The 20457-nt window shown below is 40.2% G+C and overlaps 2 protein-coding genes across 4 annotated transcripts; one reads left to right on the forward strand and one right to left on the reverse strand.

Annotated features, from left to right (window-relative positions):
• Window positions 1–335: 335 nt before the first annotated feature.
• LOC119551262 (protein sine oculis) lies at window positions 336–19791 on the reverse strand. 2 transcript variants are annotated; one of them, XM_037860520.1, is made up of 8 exons: window positions 19116–19791; window positions 14289–14756; window positions 13185–13395; window positions 12964–13091; window positions 11756–11860; window positions 11503–11558; window positions 1239–1502; window positions 336–1163 (listed from the first exon to the last, which is right to left on the reverse strand). In XM_037860520.1, the coding sequence occupies exons 2-8, from the start codon at window positions 14616–14618 to the stop codon at window positions 1076–1078; spliced, it is 1182 nt and encodes a 393-aa protein (XP_037716448.1). In that variant the 5' UTR covers window positions 14619–14756; window positions 19116–19791; the 3' UTR covers window positions 336–1075. The 2 variants fall into 2 exon arrangements, with proteins under 2 accessions (XP_037716448.1, XP_037716447.1); XM_037860519.1 differs by having other exon boundaries at window positions 338–1502.
• LOC119551264 lies at window positions 8464–9333 on the forward strand. 2 transcript variants are annotated; one of them, XM_037860521.1, is made up of 3 exons: window positions 8464–8646; window positions 8712–9016; window positions 9076–9333. In XM_037860521.1, exons 1-3 carry the CDS (start codon window positions 8605–8607, stop codon window positions 9179–9181), a joined length of 453 nt encoding a protein of 150 aa, XP_037716449.1. In that variant the 5' UTR covers window positions 8464–8604; the 3' UTR covers window positions 9182–9333. The 2 variants fall into 2 exon arrangements, with proteins under 2 accessions (XP_037716449.1, XP_037716450.1); XM_037860522.1 differs by having other exon boundaries at window positions 8470–8646; window positions 8712–9333.
• Window positions 19792–20457: the final 666 nt, after the last annotated feature.

The following is a 20457-nucleotide window of genomic DNA, read 5'->3' on the forward strand; positions in this document are numbered from 1 at the left end:
CTTTTAACAAGGACGTAGCCAGGACTTTTGTCATGTTATCCAGGTCAGTACCTAAAGGTACTATTTGGAATCATGGAACCATGATATATATAAAACATGTATTTAAAAGATTGTTCAAAGCTCTATTAATCTTTCGCTATCGCAAAACAATGCCTCGTTTAACTTTTAGGTATAAGAATATATTTTAAGTAATCATATATCATGCCAACTAGGCAGTTTTTAGACACATTTCTTAAGTTTATCACTGAGAAGAATATCACTTACCAAAATCCCACAATTGCAGTTTCAAAATAAATTTCTTATCCTTGGCAAATGCATTTGAAAATAATTTAATAGAATTTATTTTTAACAAAAATAGAATTACTAGAGACTACAATTAAAAGTGTATAATTTATGCATGTACGTAGGTTTATATATATATATAATTTTTGCACGTTTCGATTTGATTTGCATTTCGGTTGGCCGTCCAACCGTACTAAAACTAAAGCCTAGCTATTTACACAGATCGATGCAGTAATCATAGTTTTAAGTGTTTTCTTCTGGAGTTTTACCAAAAGCTGTCTCTCCATCTCTATTTTCTCTCTATCTCTCTTTGCGGAAAATGCCAAGTTATCCAGAAGGTGTGGTAGTTTATGATTGCATATCGGTTATTTGCTGAATGGCTATCTTAACTGAAACTACGATTGGCATAGATTTATATTTAGCTATCAAAAACTAATATTCTCTAACAGCATGGTATGGAAAAATCAGAACTTAATGCTTTTAGGGCTTCCCTTGAAGTGGGTACAAGAAGTATTTTTATAGATTTCCCTCAGCCTTTGTAAAGTTTCAGTCATGATAGCCTTTCAGTAATTGAGCGATATGTAAAATTTGTGTTGCTATGCTGATGGATTGCGGTATTTCCGATATTGCTGCGTAACTATCCTCAGAAGTAGAAGCTCTCGGATTGCTGATGTTGCTGGTGGCGCTGTCGCTGCTGCCAGGCGATGTTGCTGCCGCTGCCGCTGCCGCTGGCGGTGACCCCTCCGCTGACCCCGCCACTGCCCCCGGCGGCAGCAGCCGCCTCCAACTAGAATCATAAGTGCTGGTACTCGCCCATGTCGTACATGGCGGTCATGGGCATGGCCCCCATCACGCTGTGCAGGTGCGAGTAGGCCACGGCGGCGGTGAGGGGGGGCATTTGCATTTGTGCAGCGGCCGCTGCACTCACCCCCCCTCCGCCACCGCCGCCGCCGACGCCACTGCCGCCTTTGCTGGCGACACTGCTGATGTTGCTGGCGGGATGTTGCTGGTGTGGGTGGTGTTGCAGGCTCTGCTCGGCGGCAACATGCTGCAGTTGCTGCTGGTGCAGCCCGTTGTTGTTGTTGTTGTTGCCGCTGCTGTTGCCGGGGGAGTGTTGCTGCTGTTGCTGCTGCTGCTGCTGTGCACTTTGACTGGGCAGCATGCTGCCCTCCATCTCCGAATCGCTGGAGGAGTCCAGGTGCTGCTTGTCCGTGGAGCCGCTGCAATTGAAATGGAGGAATGAAGATGTTAGAGGGTTGGGTATTACTCAGAAAAATATTAAAATGGCGAACAAATCAATGGCAATGATCTTACAATAACCAAATCTCTACTGTACTACTATTACACCCCAAAAAAAAAACAAAATCTTAAGATTTTTACCTGTTGTATTAAAATTGTACCAGAGTAAGTATGGAAATTAAAGTATAGATTCAAGATTTAATATTACGAAGTCCACACTTTACAGTTTCATTTCTATGTTAAACCATTTGATTTCAATTTAATATTTTGGAAAGTGTTCATTGAATACTCATTTTATCGACGGAAAATTGATACTCAATAGTGCAGAATTAATGTAGCAATAGTGGATTTGTATGACTAAACTATTTCGGTGTAGTTTTACTATTAAATAGAAACCCAAGAAACAGAAAAGATACATAAACAACTGTTTTCATAGTAGTATACTATTATTAAAAGTTTCATAACTAATCGCTTCGATCATTTCGACCTAGAAAATGTTTTGTATTTATAGATGGTATCTTAGCTTTCGAGCTTATTAGGTAATTATATTTTTTGTCAATAGTACTACTAACTTCCGACTTTTAAAGTTTTAAGTATTTAAACCATGGACATTTCGAAATTGACAATATTAAACCTTTAAAGGACCCACAATTGTGCAGATACTAACATTACATTAAAATGTAATATTTATTGTTAGAAAAATGAAATCCAAGCTGTAAGCATAAAAGTAATTTTACAGGAGTATTTAATTTCGGTAACAAATAAATAAACTTATAAAAGCTTCAGTTTAACAGTGCAACAAAACAGAGCAACCAATCTGGCTTTTGAAGATCAATTTCTTTCTTAAAATGGTTAAAAATAAATGGAAACGCCTGCTCTAACCCTCTGCCATGGCTTGCTAAAACTGTGACCCCAAGCATATGCCTTTGGATGTCAGCATGGCTTACGTTAAAATGTGTCAATTGCTGCATCTAATTTACTGCTGTCAACACACCCACACACTCGCGCATGGAGGGCATAACTTATTTATAAACAAATGACAAATTACAGATGACAGGGGGCACAGCAATTGCAATTGAAATGAATTCCGGAAGGAAATCGTCTGCCTCTCGCGTTTCTATAAATGGTATCATGTTCGCCTTTGAGGTGTTGGTCGCCCCAGGGACTCTAAAGAGGAGGAAGTGAGAGGGATATAGACGGCGGGACAGGGACAGCATGCTATCCCCAGAGCATTCGGATATGAAGCATCTGATTTCACTTCACTTTCCATGGGTTCAAGTGGGTGCGACTATTGTTTCGGGGGTGCCGCACAGCCCATTCCATTGCCATCTTAAGCAGCTTGACTTTTATTATTTGTGGCTGATTCCGCAAATGGCAATCGAAAGTCACTTTAGTACCACGACCAACCCCCGACCGCACTTTGGGGTTAATGTAAGACGTCCCCTGGGGGTTGGAATCACCCGTTAATGGCTTAATGGCTAATACCCGGCCATAACAAGCCTGAAACTCGAGCAATCATCGGCAAAGTGTTAATCTTGTCGCCAATTGCATGGTCGAGCACAATCAGTAATCGGTTATCAGCAGCCGCATCGCAGAACCAGTTTGCAAAAAAATTGATGACAGCACTGGGCAACATCAATAAACAACATGGGGCAACGACGGGGATCTTCTTATTAAAGTCTGAATACCCTTGTTACGAGTTGGAAATATTGGAAAATAGTTTTAACATTCAAGGGTCAACCATGTCAGGAATAACAAATATAAAAGTTGAATATGAATTCCCAGAAATCTAAGTCTTCTAGTCTCCTAATAGGTATATGATAATACCAGATATATTTAATTTGGTTCCGTATTTATAGTGCATGTCATATGATGTAAAACTACAAGATTAAAAAAAAGTGTGCTTATAGCTTTTACAAAATAAAAACCAACCATAGACTTAGGGGTACTAGATTTGCTACTATATCATAACGTTTGAGTCCCATTTGGCTTTAGATATGTATAATCCCCTATGTATTTATATTGAACAAGCTGACTTGGAAAAAGATACCTTTAATTTAATACTCATGATTAAATAACAGCTTAGAAAAAGTTTCCTTATGTATTTTGATATACTTCTTATAATACTTGATAGGCACTTGAGAGCTAATGATTATATTTAAGCACAAAACTCGACTTTAAGTGCTACATGTGTTGCTTAAAAGGGATTAAGTCGGATTCAACAAATTCATTTAGTCAGCGGAGGAAACCGGATAACCGAGGGTATGAGAATCGAAACCGGCAATGCAAAACATTTAAGCGCACACTCGACAAATTTGCGATCGGGCGCAATGGGACAGAGACAGAGGACAGGACCGATTTCGATCCCGGCAGATACACCTCCCAGCTATTTGCTGACTCCACTTCCCCAGCTGCCGCGGATTCCAATCGGGCTTGGGTACAGAGCCAAGACTGAAGACCCAAGAGCCAGTGGTTCTGGGGGCCCACATATGGCGCAGCTGTACGATATCGGCAATCATGTAATTGTAGATCGTATCCCGCGAGTGGCAGCCACCAACGGCGATGTCATGCCATTATTTCTTGCAGCGTTTGCATGAACTTGAACTTGGTCAACTGATCATGGCGGGATGGGCGTAGGACCATATGACATTTAAATTTGATGGACACATGGACACTACTCCCCCAATTTTCCGATTTCAGGGCTGTTGCTGTGGACATTAAAGTAACGCTCGTTGTGGGCAAAAATCGATGGCCTAAGCACACCAAACATGAGAAAAGGCCCATCCCATCCGAGAGCGAAAAGTGGGGAGCAAACAAAAGGCAGCAGAAGCATATAAACAATGATATCGAATTACCAGAGTTTCGTAGTTTCCCTTCTCTCGGGGCTCTGCAACACTTATTAACACACACACAGACAGGCAGCGCCCACTTTTGTGGGCATGGCCTCCCCATTCCCCCAATACATTTCCAGTGATTGCATTATAAACACAAATGCCTCAGTTCTCTTCGGTTTTCCTATATCGAACGGGAGCAGAGAGTCTCAAGGACAGTTCCCTGGGCCAGAAGTGAATGTCACATAAAGTTTATAACAAAATTGAACCAGAACCGCAGAAGAAGAAGCAGGTTTTGGGTCTCCAGCTCTGTGTGTGGTCCCCCTGAATAAAGGTTCTTCGGGCTTTTCTTTCCCTGCTTTTTTTTTTTTTTTTTTTTTTTGATTTTGGGGTCTGTACCCACTGAGGGGGAATTAATTTTTTACTTGTTTGCTCAATTGATTTTTTGTAGCCACAGACATTTCGGCCAGAGTCTGTCTTAAGCAGATTCATTAGCTTGGTAATAATGCATGATCGGATTATGTTTAACTGGAAACGGTGAGGGGTAATTTGGAAACGGGGGAGGGGGTTTGGTCCACAAACAAGTTTGCCACGTGAGTGAGTTGTTCTGGTTTCCAAATGCAAAAGGTCTCAAGTGGAGTAGAAAAGTTAGAGTTGAAAAAGTTTGGAGTCTTCCCGGGGATATAATGTAATATCATGTAAATCAAACTTGAATTTAATAATTAAACTGATATTGTCATTATTTCCCATGACATAACTCCACGATTTTCACACGAAAGAGAGGAGAGGCTGTCCTGAACCTTCCGAGGAATTCCATTGCTAATAAAAATTATAAGCCAATAAATCCTAAAAAAACAAACAAACGGGCCTGACCCAGGCTCGAGCCCTGAAAAACGTGGCTCAGGGATGGGATCACAAAGATCGGGCCATCGGAAGATCGGGGCGATCGGCTGAGAGCGAACGAACAGGTTGAGTTATCGCATTGCGCGATCGGTACACAAATCTCGGGACGTGTGCTCAGCAGGACACCCAACTAAACGGGCAACGGCGATCCATAAGTGGAATCTGAAAAGGTGTTGATCATAAATTATCATTTAATTTACGCATGTGTGTGGCTGTTGTTAATGTTCGTGGCGACCCTCTGACACTCAAAAAAAGGCTGAGGATCAGATGGGGGGACTACGACTACGGCTGCGACTAAGACTTAGACCACCTCACCTGGGGCTTGGGGTTTTCGTTTTCATTTTCATTTTCGTCTAGCCATCGTCTGCCCGTGCATTGTGCCATTGTCTACAACTATGTAAGATCCCAAAGATTAACCCAAAGTCCGAGACCAGCGCTGTCATCGTTATAAGATATTTTATTATCAGTCCGCCGAACTGGACGTTCCAAAGTCGAAGGTGGAAGTACAAACGTACCTGTGTCCGAAGCATGTGTGGCGTGTGGAGCATTTTATGCTGGCCGAGGATTGTTTTGACAGTTTTTTATAATTTTGTGGCCTTTTAATTGCCCTGCCCGAGGCGGATCAGATGGTACCTGAGAAGAATAATCGAGTCTCCAGCCCCCCGCTGACTAACCAAACTTTTATGTAATCCCCAAGTCTTTTCAGCACTTTAAGGCTTAGAGTGTTTGGTGGGAGTACCTAGGGGAAGCCGTAGAAAATCGTTGCTGGGGTCAAGTTGGAGGAGAAGCTGAGCCGCAGAAACAAAACAAATCTTTTTACACTTTTTAACCACTAGATTACCAATTCTTAAATATTAAGTGACTATGGTAAGCTTTGTATTCAATGGAAACGAGAGTAATAATAATAAGGAACTTTATGGTTAGGGTGGTTACATTAAGACGTAACTACACAGAGAAAATTCTAACGCTCTCATTTGAGAATAAAATGTTCTTAAAAAGAGAATGACATTTTTGAAGTTGAAAAATTGTTCATTTTTCTTGAATCAAGTTATTTACGGTAATAACATTGCATATCGCAACAAGTAAACTGTTAAATAAACTCAATTTAACTATTCTCTTCTCACCATTTCGTTCTAATATTGAGAACGTTGATACCAAAAGGTACTTACACGGTTTTTAAGAACGAATGTTCTTAGTTCAAGAACAATGTACTTGAATATATCTCTTTGTGCCCCAATAACCGTTTAGTTTCCATTATTAGTGGGAATATATTATGTTTGCTATAGCTTTAATGTCTTTCGTTTATGCAAAAACCATATACTTTGTTCCTCATTTTAGTGAGCTTTTCTTTCTGCCTCCAGATGAGATCTAATTATTGTCAAGAGAGCGTACACATGACACCCACTCCCCGGAAAAGTGAGGTGCGGAGATGGAGATGGAGATGGAGATGGGCTGCCGCGGATGTCAATGCTGATGGCAAGCGCCTCCGAGCGATTCCGTACCACCAACCGGTCCATCATCACCAACAACATCATTATCAACGCCATCGGATCGGGAAAGGGAACGAGAACGAGAACGAGAACGGGAACGGGAACCGAACTGGGGAACTGAAAACAAACACAAAGGAGAGTGGTGGCGACGAGACGAGGCCCTCAGTCTCAGTCTCGGACGGGCAAAAGCGCAAAATACATAATAATAAAAACAGAATGTACAATAAAACGAATAAAAATGAATAACGTGCTGGCGGGGTCTGGAGCGAGGGGTTGTCAGGGCGAACGAATAAAGAACACACGCACATTTTGTGGTAACCCGATACCCTGGCCAGCTACCCTCCAGCCAACCGTGGCATTCGACGAACGCAAAATGATGACGATGTCTGGAGGGAGATGCGGATTCGGGATGGGGGGTGGGATGGTCTTGGGACTGGCACTGGAACTGGAAGTGGAACTCGGACTGGGTCGCCTCGGTAGTACGAGTGCGAGCATATCTATAGAGAAAGAGGGACAGGAACACGTCTGCAACTGGGACTGTGTGAGTGAGCACGAGAGGGAGAGGGAAGAAGCCTTTAAGCACTGAAATTCCCGTAGATACGGCTCATAATGCCAGGCAGATCAATCAAATCCAGTTGAAATGGCCCCTGAATTCCTATTCAATAAAAAGGATTCTTCAAATCAACATAAGAGCATCTTTGTCTTGGGTTCCGTTTTAGTACACATTATTTGGTTCAAGGAATGCTAGAAGGACTACGTTTTAGGAATATAAACAAATTTCGCCTTAACAACGTACAACAAATTCATTTGTTACTTTTGGAAGATGAGGAATTATCCTTATAAATGGGTATGTTAGCATAATATCGATAACATGTCTATGTCGAAAGTGTTTAACAATATTCACTACTATTTGAACAAAATGGCTTAAATTCGTTCTAGTATTGTAAAATATATTTCTAAAAATCTATGAATTGGTTTGTGTTAGCTTACACGACCTAAGGTCATTAATCGGATTTTTTTGAAATTCGAAATAGCATAATGTTATTGTACAAGCTTTTAAAAAGAAAGTATCAAGTTACGGTTAGATTGTTTGAGTTAGTTTTTTAAACTTTTCACCAAACTTTGGATCCAACAAAGCAATGGAAACCCGATATTGATATTGGCCGTAGTCTTTACGCCTTTCGAAGCTCTTGACTGTACATTTTGAGGAACATCAATGTTTGATGATTTTAGATTATTTTAATGAAACCCATCGATTATAATCAATGTTTTAGGGGAAAACGTTGTTTTTTCAACTTTGTTTTATTTAAGAACGCTAAGGATTTGACTTTAGTTCAAAGTTAAAAATTCTTCGACAGCAGTTGCCTCTAGGCAGTTTTTTTTCTAAACTGTAGATTGATTTTTAAAATTTCCAAAACTTGTGTAATATAAAGTTTATTTTAGGATTAACAGGGATCTGAACGGCGCAAAGATAAGACACAATTTATTTTTGGGCGTTCCGATTTTTATGGACACTATAGCTTGAAAATATTTTAGACAAAGCACACTACAACTTCAGTTTGCAATCCAGTCAAGGACACGCAACTACGAGTTACCTTTTTTTGAATTTGAGTTGTATTTCATCAATCTTCCAAAGAAACAATTTACAATTTTAAAAACATGACATAATAAAGCCATCTTTTACATTTTTGTCTAGAAAAGTAAAAATAATCGATGCACGGAGAAAATCATCGATGTTATGGAAGTTTTGGAAGCATCGATACAAAAAAAACATCGATGTTAGTTCCAGCTCTAATCAGGAGGCATTGACTTAAATTCAGTCCAAATTTTATTCGCGAAAAAATTCAAAACTAAGAAATATGCATAAAACCTGGCATAAGGCGTTTCACAAGCGCAAGGCAGTGAGTACCTTGTAGTACCGATTCAAAACCAGGAATTAAGCTTTGTTTATCCCTATTTTACTCAGTGGAAGGCCGTATCGAAGCCTGGGAAGCTGGTGTACTACATGCAGCCGCTGGTTGAGCACTATTTCGACATCTGGATGCAACCCATGCCCTTTCCGACGATTATTAAGTTCATGTACAGCTGTGTGGTGCTCTTCTTCATCATGCTGCCCATACTGTACCCACTGTTCGTCCTGATGGTCTACTACGGCATATTCCTGTACGTGGGTGAGGAGCATTTCGGACTGGTACCGCCACCCAACTGGGACCTTCTGGGGGCCGCCAATCACGTGTGGCGCACCGAGGTGACCAACAAGAAGTATCTGCTGTTCGTGACCATGTACATCGATAGGTACCGCGTCATTTTAACCGCCATATCTTCGACAGTCGACTATATGCGCATGGCGCTGTGCTTCATCTTCAGCTGAGCCCAGATCGCCAAATAATCGATCCATACTTGCCGATCCCATTTGAGGGGGAGTTTGAAAACTGACTGCTTGTTGGGATGTATTGTCATATCTTCTTGAAAAGCTATCTGGTATACCTATCTTGGCAATAAAGTTCCAGTTAATTGTAATTTGACAAGTCCGCTCATTTTTGAATAATATAAAATGGCAAAGAAATTACTCTTTAAGAGTTATAAAAGACGTATTTTTAACACTTTTCAAGAGAGTTTTTGAGTAGATAAAATACACAGTTTAACAGGGTTGTTCCAGTAGTAAATAATAGCACACAGATAGAAATATCCAGGAACATTGTTCTTGATTTTGGAACATTCCTTCTTGAAAACCGTGTAAGTACATTTTGGTATCAAAGTTCTCAATATTAGAAAAGAAAGTTAAATTGAGTTTATTTTTCAACTTTTAACTTAACTTTTGCGGACTGAACTAATAGTTTATTTGAGATATACAATGTATGTACATAAATACCGCCAATTCAACTTGATTCGAGCAAAATAGAAACATTTTCAACTTAAAAATGTCGTTCTATTTTTAAGAACATTTTCAACTCAGATGAGAACGTCAGAACTTTCTCTGTGTAGAGTTAAGTATATATATTATAAATTTATTAGTTTATCTTAGATTAAATGAAAGAATAGTATTCAAAAAATTAACTTAGTTTATTAAGTATTATTAATTGAGCATTACACTTTGAGATAACTTGACTTCAAATAAAAAAACAATCAATCGACAAGTCCTAAAAATGTTTATTGGGGATGAACATAATATTCGACAAGTTCACTATAACCCTTTTCAATCCTAAAATTGATTCGACAAGGCATATGTCTATATCCTAGATCGCCCAGGCGTAGTTCAGACACATTTAATTCCATTCCAACTACCTAGATACTCCGAATCGGATCGCCGTTCTCTTCTGGCCCTTACAAAGGTAGTAGTGCCTATTCAAACAATAACCACTTTGGCAGTTGTTGGGCTGTTCAAAGTGCCGCTTTAGATTCAGATTTGGCGCCGTTGTGGTTTGCTGGCTGCCACAAAGCTGCATGGAACATAGATACACACCCTCATGCAAAAAAAAAATAAGGAAAAAGAAAAGAGGAGCAAAAAACAATATGAAAAAGTTAAAGTAGCAGCACACTGAGTTGCTCATCGAGGCAACAGCCATAAACATATATCAAGTTACCGGCCAGGAGGAGAGGAAGAGAGGCACTACGCAGTGTATGGGGTATAGTGAGGCAAACTATCGCCGAGAACGAACGTGTATCTGTGAGATACTTTTGCATGAGTGTGCCTTGCGGTTGCCACGGCATCCAATTTATAATATTTTTTGCATTATTTCGGTTTTTACCATTTTTATTACGACAATTTCTCGCTTTTCGTTGCCGTTCGTGAGCGCGAAGTAGTAAGTGATATACCATTTAGCATAATGGAACTGTCCTGGCGAAAGTTTTGGGCTTTTTGGCAATTTACCCGCTAATGATGGTTGGCCAAAATGGGTGGGTCTGATATAGTTGGTAAAGGATTCGAGCGGAGGAAATGCCGCCACTTCAGAAAACCCATTTTTGACTGTTTGCACTTCACATGACTTCCAGCAGGACCCAAGCCGGCTCGAAAGGACAAACAAAAGGATGCCAGTCGGCCAAAGGATGTTTAATATTTAAGAAAGAATATCTCCTATCAGCGGCCAAAGATCTCCGCCGAAGGAGAGGAAATCGTCCGAAGGGAGTGCCACAACTGCTTGAAACTATTTGCTTAAGCGGAAATGCAGATGTTCAGGGGAAATCGGAAAAGGGAAAGGACTGGGGATTTTAATTAGTGACGAGGCCTGCGAGACATATGCCGGAGATATGCATATACGTACCGAAAAGCAAACATCAACAAATCAAATAAAAATAAAATAAATATGTAGGATCATTTTGGAATTTGGAACAACATGTTAATGACTTTGTCAGCGACTCTTTCTCTTTCTTCTCTCACCCAGCCCCCAAAAACCCCACCCCCCAACCCGTTTACCACAGCGTGTGCCAGTTGCGTGATGTCCTTGGCACTAATTAGCCGGCCACCTCATCACCCCCCACCGCCCACTCGACGACCTTGAAAGTAAATGCCGTCAGCTTTTGTAATTGAAATTTTAAATGCAAATTAATATATTATTTTTTGTCGGTGCCTTGCACGCGTTGACACTTGTCAGATAAATATATACACCTATTTTAACGTACGCCACTGATATAACCCATCTAGATATAGATTTTATTTGGATAGCATGGATTCTACCCAAAAATATCTCACTTAACCAAATGAATCAGACAGAAATCAGTTTGGATAAAGATTGTAATCAATGTTATTCGCTACTCACTCTTTATGTTCGGCAGCTCGGTCTCTTTGTCGTCGATTCTTGAACCAATTGGAAACCTGTAAAAGCATAAAAATAGCTTAGAGACATTTGTAAACATTCACAGCTCTGTCCCATGATTAATGAGATGCAATTAACATGTGGAGGATGGCATCGGTGAGGAATTTCAATTGAAATTTGTCAAAAGATGCGTTTGACATTTGCGTTTCACTTCTGCCGTTTGAGTTTCTACTTTTGGCATCGCCAATCGACTCACCTGCGTGGTGGTCAGTCCTGTGGCCTCCGCCAGATCGCGTTTCTCCCGGGGCGATGGATATGGATTGTGCGAGTACCAGTCTCTCAATACCGAGCGGGATTTCTCCTAAGGAAGAATATATTAAATTCATATCAAATTAAGGAATATATTGGGTAAACAAATTTTTTCCAGCCATAAAACGGATTAAACAAACTGAAAATAAAATATAAAAATAAAAAAAATTGTCGGTCTTTTTTACTAATTGTTTGTAGTACACATTTGTATATATAAAAGGGGGGATCCCGTCTAGCGCGATGAAAAAATATATTGTTTTATTGCCCAGTTTTGTTTTATATATAATTTCGATATTAACCAATCTCCGAGCGCTCAGTACTGAGTAAAATGACTTTAAGGGAAGAGGGGTTCCTCCGATTACAATGATGAACACCTCCTAACTTCTTAAAAAAATTGTTTTTGAAATGTTTTCTAAAGGTAAACTATAAAAACTTTATCCTGAAATATAATAAATGCGTTACAAACGGACTGACAGTCTTTAAAATATGACATTTGAGAATTAAAAGACTTTTTTGTATTCGTCCACAATAAAATGGGACAGTTTCTTTACTGGAAGGTGTGTAGGTTGGGCCGGTATTTATTTACCTTTTTTAAAATTATTTTAGACTTTTTTCTTGTTAAGAAGTAATACATAAGTGATTATACGATCAGTACCACACGAAAGAAATTTTAAAATCTTAAAATAGATTTGAGATATAGAATATTTGGGCCATAAACTTTCCTGATACTTGTCCCGACAATGAACGGAGCTCATTAAAAGCGTTTAAAAGAGTAGTACACTTCGATGTTTTTTAAAAACTGTTATGGAAAGGACTTCAAGTAGAATATTTTAGCTAAAAACATCTCTTGTTTAATAATTGCAACATGACTATTAACTGGTGCTCTTTCAGGAGTCCCTAGAACTGAGTTGGCCTTCCTATAATCTACTTGAATCAACCGAAAGCCCGCCAGAGAGCAAACAAAACATTTCCTGTCCAGGATATTCCTTCGATAAGCCCGAAAGGCGTTACCCCAGCGAAATCAGGCAATTGCAGCCCATGGAATCAGACAGGCGAGCGGGCATTTGTACGATTTCCGCGCTTGCCACAATTAAAATGGAAAGCGGCCCAGGACGACTTGGACCCGGACCCTCCCCAGCTCAGCCAAGAACTCACCTTAAAACAGTAGCTCGTCTCCTCGCCATCCCAGATGGTGCGGGGCAATGGAAATTTACGGCGAACACGATATTTGCCAACAGCACCCAAGGGTCTTCCGCGCAGTTTTTCGGCTTCCACATAATGCGCTACATGGGCGGAGGGAGAAAGAATTCGTTTTTGTTTCTACCTTCCGAACACTTTTTGGGGTTAAGCAAGGAGTTCGTTCCTCCGAGTCTCACCTTTCAACCACAGGGCCTGGAGCTTGGCGTGATTTTGGGCCGAGAAGTGGTGATGCTCGAGCAGGCGGTACAGCTCCTTGTACTGGCCGCGATGGAATGCAACGACCGCCTTGGCCTTCAGCACGGACTCGTTCAGCTGCAGCTTATCACATTGTGGCAGCGACCAGAGGAAGCGGCCCAGTCTTTCGATGTTGCCCGCCTGCTGCAGAACCTGTGCGGGAGAAAGGGTCGGGATTGATTGGAGGTGGCTCAATAGAGGAGAGATTGTCCTTATAGGGTTCAATTTTAAACATTGGGTTCGGGGTTGTTTTAAATATATCCGAATAGTTGGGCTTAACCTTTTATTTTCAACAGTTTGCTTACTTATATAAGGATGGAATAGATCGTTTAAAAATATAATGGCTAGAACTCGAAAATCGCATAAACATTTAATTTGAAGAAAACTCTGGTTAAATATTATTTTTTCATAGGACCATAATTAGTTTAAGCCTGATTCAAATTATAAACTTATCAGAAAAATGTATTTTTAATAAAATGTCGCTTAACTCTATTGTTGAGAAAATTATTATGTGCCAAATCCGACGTCTATTTATAAGTAATACTTTATTCTATTTCTGAACTGTCTTTTTCAAAAGCACAATCTGTATCATTAATTAATAAAAAGATTTGCATTTTTCAAAACTTTTGATGGAAAAGGTGCATGGGATCTGCAAAATGATTTTGATCCTTTTTAAGCTGTTAAATAAAATCAAATATCCCATAGGAACAAAGTAATATCAATAGTATTTTATCTGAATCTGTAGTTATGTCTTTTTTTTCATTATATAATAAAAAAAAATTGGCAAATTTTCCAAACGTTTGATGGGTAAGGCGCATATGATCTGGATTTTGAGTTCTAGGTTAGAGCTTTTTTAAGTTGTTGAAAAAAATCAAATATCCCATAGAAGTAAAGTTACATCTGAATATAAGTAGCTTCCTTACTTTTGGCTTAAAGATCATCTTGGAAGGAAAAGGCCAATTATAGAACAGTTCTATAACGCGTTTTCCCATAATTGGGATGTTCAGGGATCCCTATTAGTATCTCTTATGATATTATTCGCTTACCTCGCAGACGCAGGCCACCTGCTCCTGGGTGAAGCCGAAGCTGGGCAGATTCTCCCTGCCCCCGGAGCCTCCTCCGCTGACCACCCCCCCGCTTCCGTTGCTGCCGCTGTTCAGGTGGAGGCCACCGCCTGCTCCGCCGTTGTGCGTCATGATGTCCAGGGTGCTGCTGTTGTTGTTGTTGCTGGTGGCGCTGTTGTTGTTGTTGTTGTGCAGGGCCACCGATCCCGTGAGACCCGTGGGACTGTAAGGAGGCGTGTGGCGGGCGGTGAGAACGGCAGCCGCATTGGCCGCCGCCAAATCGTAGAAATCTGTGGCGGGATGCTGTAACATTTTCTGCGGGAAGCGGAGATTCTGATAGGTGGCGGGATCAATTTCAAGAGCTCCGCTATAAGGTTTAAAAGTGATAGTGCAGACGATCTAGAGAACTGATTAACCTAATATCTGCCTAGTTCTTTGGTTTTTTGAGCGCTGTAATGAAAGAATTATAAAGTTTGTATAAGTTGAGAGTGAAAAGTAAATATGTTTTTAAAGCTGAAAAATAAATAATGAAGAATTTTAGCTTGTTTACTAAAATTAATATAGTTTTATATTAACCAAAAAAATGTGCGTCCAATAAGTTAGTAATTTTTTAAATGGGTAGTGATTACTCATAAATATTAAAGGGAAACACCAGTATAACCAAGTTTGTTATTAGATACACCTTTATTCAGAAATCTACTTAGCCACCCAAAAAGTTCATCGATTGCAGCATCTAGTTTTTAAGCAAATTAACGCAATATTTACCGATCTAATTAACCCGCCCTGATTTCATCTTTTTATTGCCCGCTTCGATTAATATTGAAACAACGCTAATTGAGACACATAAAACTGTGGAAACGACCATTGAATGGCAAATGATTTTCGCCCCCCACACTTGCACAAATGCTAAACAAAACAAGCGTGTCTGCTTTGATTTCCCATATTCATAAGTAGTTTGGAAATCAGAAATCGAAATGGAAATCAAAACAAAACCTCGGAGTCGACCCCATGTTGTCAAACATGATTAACCAAGCTCCGGCGCAATTATTAATGCGGGATGTTCGATTATCGGAAATATGGTTTGGCCGTGGCAGAGCTCTCTAACCTGTCCGCACCCGAGATCCCAAGAGATCTCTTACGAAAATAAACTCTTTACACAATATACGTGTATATGGGGCGCATGGTGTTTCGGTATTCCTCTGATTTCAGATTTCTGTATTCGGTTCTAAGAATATTTCTAAAATTACCAAACGGCAGCGACGACGACAACATGACGCGGCGAGGGAGTGAGCGAGAGGTCCCGAATGTATCCCCCAGATAGAATATCCCGGGTGCATTTTATAGATGTTTTGATATTTGCAATCGATCTCCGCTCTTGGCCAGACTGTCCAGATAAACTGATATAGATATAGATACACAGGCCCCTTGGCGATTCGATTGGGGTGAAACTCACACAGAATTATATATCTCGTATATCGTCGAGTCGAGATATTCTTGGATCTGTTTTCAGTTCAGTTTCAGTTCTCGTGTGTGCCGTGCCGGGCAGATTATATATACAAAACAAGAAAATAGAGATTTCGTTTTGGCTGCTGCTGTAACGAAAATACCAACGCCAAGTTGGCTGCTCTTGAGTCATCGGCCTAGGATTGCTATAGATCCCCCGCAGCCGCCTCTTCGTAGAATTCGTAGATTTCTTTCCATTTCTTCGATTCGCTGGGTATTCTTTTTTCTTTGTTGCTTGTATTTTTGTTGGCCTGTTTCATGTTTGACGCAAGTAAACAAGCAAAATGCGAACGTGAAACGAAATACGCGATAAATTTTCAATCTGTTTTGCCTAATCCAGCGCGCACAAGTGGATACTGTTCGTATTCTATAGATATAGATACAATGCAGAGGACTTAATGGAGGTAATGATATTAAGCTCCAAGATGTATTCCGTCTCATCTGGTCGAACTCGATGCTAATAAACCTTCTAAGAGCTTTGAATAGTAGCTAACAGATAGCACATACCAACGTTTATGGCCTTGCACCGTTGCACGATCCGAAAGATCCCTGCCCCCAAAACCCAAAGCGAAGAACACCGGCAGCCACGAAAGATATTCTATCTGATATCGGGCTGCATCTTTTGGCTGCCTCTCAATTTCCCCCTGCTAGTGGGAGATCTCTTATCGCCTGCTGCCTGACTTTTGTGGCATACGAATAAAATTAATTTAATTTATTTTACAAATTTTGTAATTTATTTCCAGTGCCGCGTTATCTATCTATCGGATTTCTGTTTCGTGTTTGCCCTCCATTCCCAATCCCATTTCTCCCCGTTGTTTGTTCTTTGACTTTTATAAGATTTTAATTTGAGTGTTATTGTCTGCAAGCGGGGGAATCTCGAGAAATCTGAAAGCGGACACCTAAGCTTCCATCGCAGTATCCACGAGATGTGCACACAACTCCGAGATACTACTGGGTTGTTAATCAAATTGAATTGTTAAGAGTGCAGGGGCCGCAGGCGTTTCTCCTAATTAGCTTGTAATCAAAGTCAACTTACAATAAAATCCGAAATCTTCTCACCCAGAACCGGATTCCTGAGCTGCGTACTCCGAGTTCCGAGCTCTGCAAGTGATTTGGACCCCAGTTTTCAAAGAAAACCCAGCTCAATTTGGAGCATTGGCCATCGAAATCTGTTTTCCGCGACTAACACCGAAATCATCTGCGCCCGCGTCTGTGTTTATACAATGTAATCGAATGGGGATGGGAATGGGAATGGGGAGCCTTGTGCCAAGCAACCTGTTGTGGGCCAACCCCCGTTCCGGGTAATTCGAACAGCAGTCCCAAGACAATCGCTTTCTGCCAGATACAAACGCAGATACAGATACAGATACGCGTATGTGGGCACTGGCCAAGTGTATTTTTAACATTTTCCGTTTAATTGCCGCGTGAAGGGAGCAACGCACAAAGAAATCGAATAGAACGCGGCGTAATGAATGAAATTTGTCAATTTAATGGGTGCACACATGTATTTGGCCGCCTCTTCTGCTACTTTTCGCCTTGCTGCGCTACATTAGCCCAAAGTTTGAATGAAACTCAAGTGAATTTGTTGCAAGTTGGGAAGACAGAAAGATGGGAGCCTGCCCCCAAATTACGGCGGATTCTGCACGCCGGTGCGTAAAATGATCAAAGTGGCAGTGGCCAAGCTAGCGTATCTGCATCTGTTTGCCCGACTCTTGGCGAATGGAATGCGTAAATTTGTCAATTTGGCCACTTCCGAGATGGAATCTAGCCGATCAAGATATTCCGAAGCATTCCCGCAAATAGGCACACAAAATCGTACGCAACATCTGCTCCCATCTCCGCACTCAATTAATCATTTGATCTCTGACGACAAACACGCGCTGGCCAAAATCATTTAAACGTTTCCAATCCCCAAAACGAATCTCATATTTAACCGGACAAATGTCGGTCTACACCCACTCATCTTCGGATGATTTTCTTTTGCAGAAGAGTTCTCAGCGATAGGTTAATCATTTTTTAAATTTCTAGTAAAAAATCGGAATAAACTTTTTTTATAAATAAACACGATGTATCCGAGTACCACTCTCGAGATACGGGCGTGAAACATCTTAGTGATGAATGAACGACAACTGGAAACGGATTTTCTTTCGATCCATCCAGCTCATTCTTTTCCTCTAATTAATAAAAAATATTATATGAATATAAGACTGCCTGGCAATTGAGATGTGAATAAAACAAGAGAATTTTGCATTTGGTGTGTAAACAAGTATTCCTCTCCAAATATAAGTAAGCATGCAATTCTCGAGCTTTTTCCTACGATACGTTCCCCCCGAATTATTTTTCAAGTGCCTCGAGTTGCTTTTCCGATGGCTGCTGGCTATTTGGAATTCGCCAATGCCACAACCGCCAAAAAGCGAATTGCACTTTGGCTTTCTCCTTACCCCATTGAGATTGCCCAAAAGTTGTGAATCTATTGACTTCGATGATAGATTGATCCATTAGAAAAGAAAAAAGGTACGACATGACTTTTAGGGAAGCTCTAAATGTTTTTGTTTTGCACACTTGAAAAGCTCTTAAAAACACTCAGAAAATGTTAGAATTAAGTTTTTAAAATAGGTTCAAAAAATTAAAGGTGTGTAGCTTCGGCAGTGAAGTTGAGTTAAAGAGTACTCAAGAAACTTTTGATCAAACTGTAGATACGCGCAAAGAAATTTTAAAATTAAAATATCAAGTAGATACTTTTAGTAACTTATTATAACTTATTAAGAACTATTTTAACTAATTCACTTTAGAATATTTATTTTTAATTTGCATCAACAGTCATTTAGACATTTACGATACTGTGAGAAAAAATATTTATAATATAATAAGACTTATAAAATCATTATAGCATACTATTTTCGAACGTTTAGCGTAAACCTCTATTCGTATTATTCCTCAAATAGGCTTCTACTGAAATATACCTTCGTAAAGATATTTTGAAAGATTATTGAACGCTAATATCTATATCTGTAACTATTTTGTTGTTGGAAATTGTCGATAATGGTTGAAAAACTATATTATGATGTTTTCATTCGTTGTTTGTTTAAGGAATTTAGCAGATCCATTTTAGAGAGTTCGGAAGCAGCTTTAAAGATCTGGCGATTCGGAAAATAACGCAAAATCTAATTTTTCTTAATGTAGACAATGTGCTGCCCAGTTCTGAATGAATAAGTCTGGCATTTCTTCCATTAGACCCTCTTTTAAGAGTAAACTTTCTGCCGTCGGCAAGCTGGAAACCCGTCGAAACTTAATGCCGTTGCTCACCTGTATTTTGATTATTTATTGTTGATACGTATCCGTGTTTGTTTTTAGTTTTTGTTTGTTATTTATTTGATTTGTTTGGGTTTGTGCTTTCGTTGCTTAGATATTCTGATGCTGTTCGCGCGATATCCACAAATGTTATAAGTGGCAAGAAGAACGATGATTCTGGCCGTGTGGTTTTTCCTCGATTTGCATTTTTGCCAAACTTTTCAAATCGAAGCCATGTGCCGCGCACTCACGCACACTCACTCGGAATCACAGATACAGGCGCACTAATATAACACCACTTATATTTATCATACGCACTGTGGTCAACACGTGTTGCAAATTATTTTTTCGAGCAAACTTTTTCGCTGTTCTGCCGTGACTCGAACAAATTGCACTTACAAATCGGAAGGGGAAAGATGCGAAATCTGCGACGACAGCACTGAAATAGTGCCAACAAAAAAATGGCCGCCAGCTGATTGATTAGCTTGATTCTCCCTGCTTATTTCTCGTTTTCATGTGCGTTGAATTGATGCGTTTGCATTTGTTTATCGGGAGTCGGGTATTAAATATAACTTTGTGCACGGAACGTCGAAAGGCCGCCGGATCCGGCCTGGATTAATATTATTATTGAGCGAGCGACGTGGGGAGATCGGGCAGCGAACCGCACGCGACGGAATCTCGAAAACAACTGAGAACTCTCCGGTTCTCAAACCGCCTCGAACCAAAAACAAAACACCCGGGACAGGAAGGCAGAAAATGGTTGGTGCCGCCGTCGGTGTGAGTGCGCCAGAGCGAGATGGCTGCCGGCCGCAGTGAATGTGTGAGTGAGCGAGCACCAGGGGGGTGAACGGCGGCCCAGTGCACGGTGGGGTAAATCACCTCTTCATGTGGCACTTTTTTTCAACTTAACACATGTTTTTTTGCCTTTCCTTCAGCATATATTTAAACTATTTAATGATCGAATAATCAAACCGAAATGGGTAAGATTAATTTAATGTATATTGTATATACACAAAAAATAGGAACAAAAAAAATCGTTCTTAAAAACCCTTCTCTGGGTTTAAAAAAAGAATAGTTGGAATTAATCTCAAATGCTCAAAATAGATATTTCAACATTTTTGCGTCTCCAAAAATAAATGCTTCTTAATTTCAAGAAAGTTTCTTCTCAAATACATATGAAGACCTAAACTGAGAACATTTGATCTTGGATGTTTTTCGTTTTTAATTTTTCTTAATAATAAAGAACCACATATGATGGGTGTCTTTGTAAAGGTGGCCAAAGGTGAAGCAAAAGGAAATTTATCGTAGTATCTCTCCTACAGTGCACCGCTTAGCACATTCATATACATTAATTGCG

The sequence above is a fragment of the Drosophila subpulchrella genome, chromosome 2R, assembly GCF_014743375.2.
Source record: "Drosophila subpulchrella strain 33 F10 #4 breed RU33 chromosome 2R, RU_Dsub_v1.1 Primary Assembly, whole genome shotgun sequence".
NCBI lineage: Eukaryota > Metazoa > Arthropoda > Insecta > Diptera > Drosophilidae > Drosophila > Drosophila subpulchrella.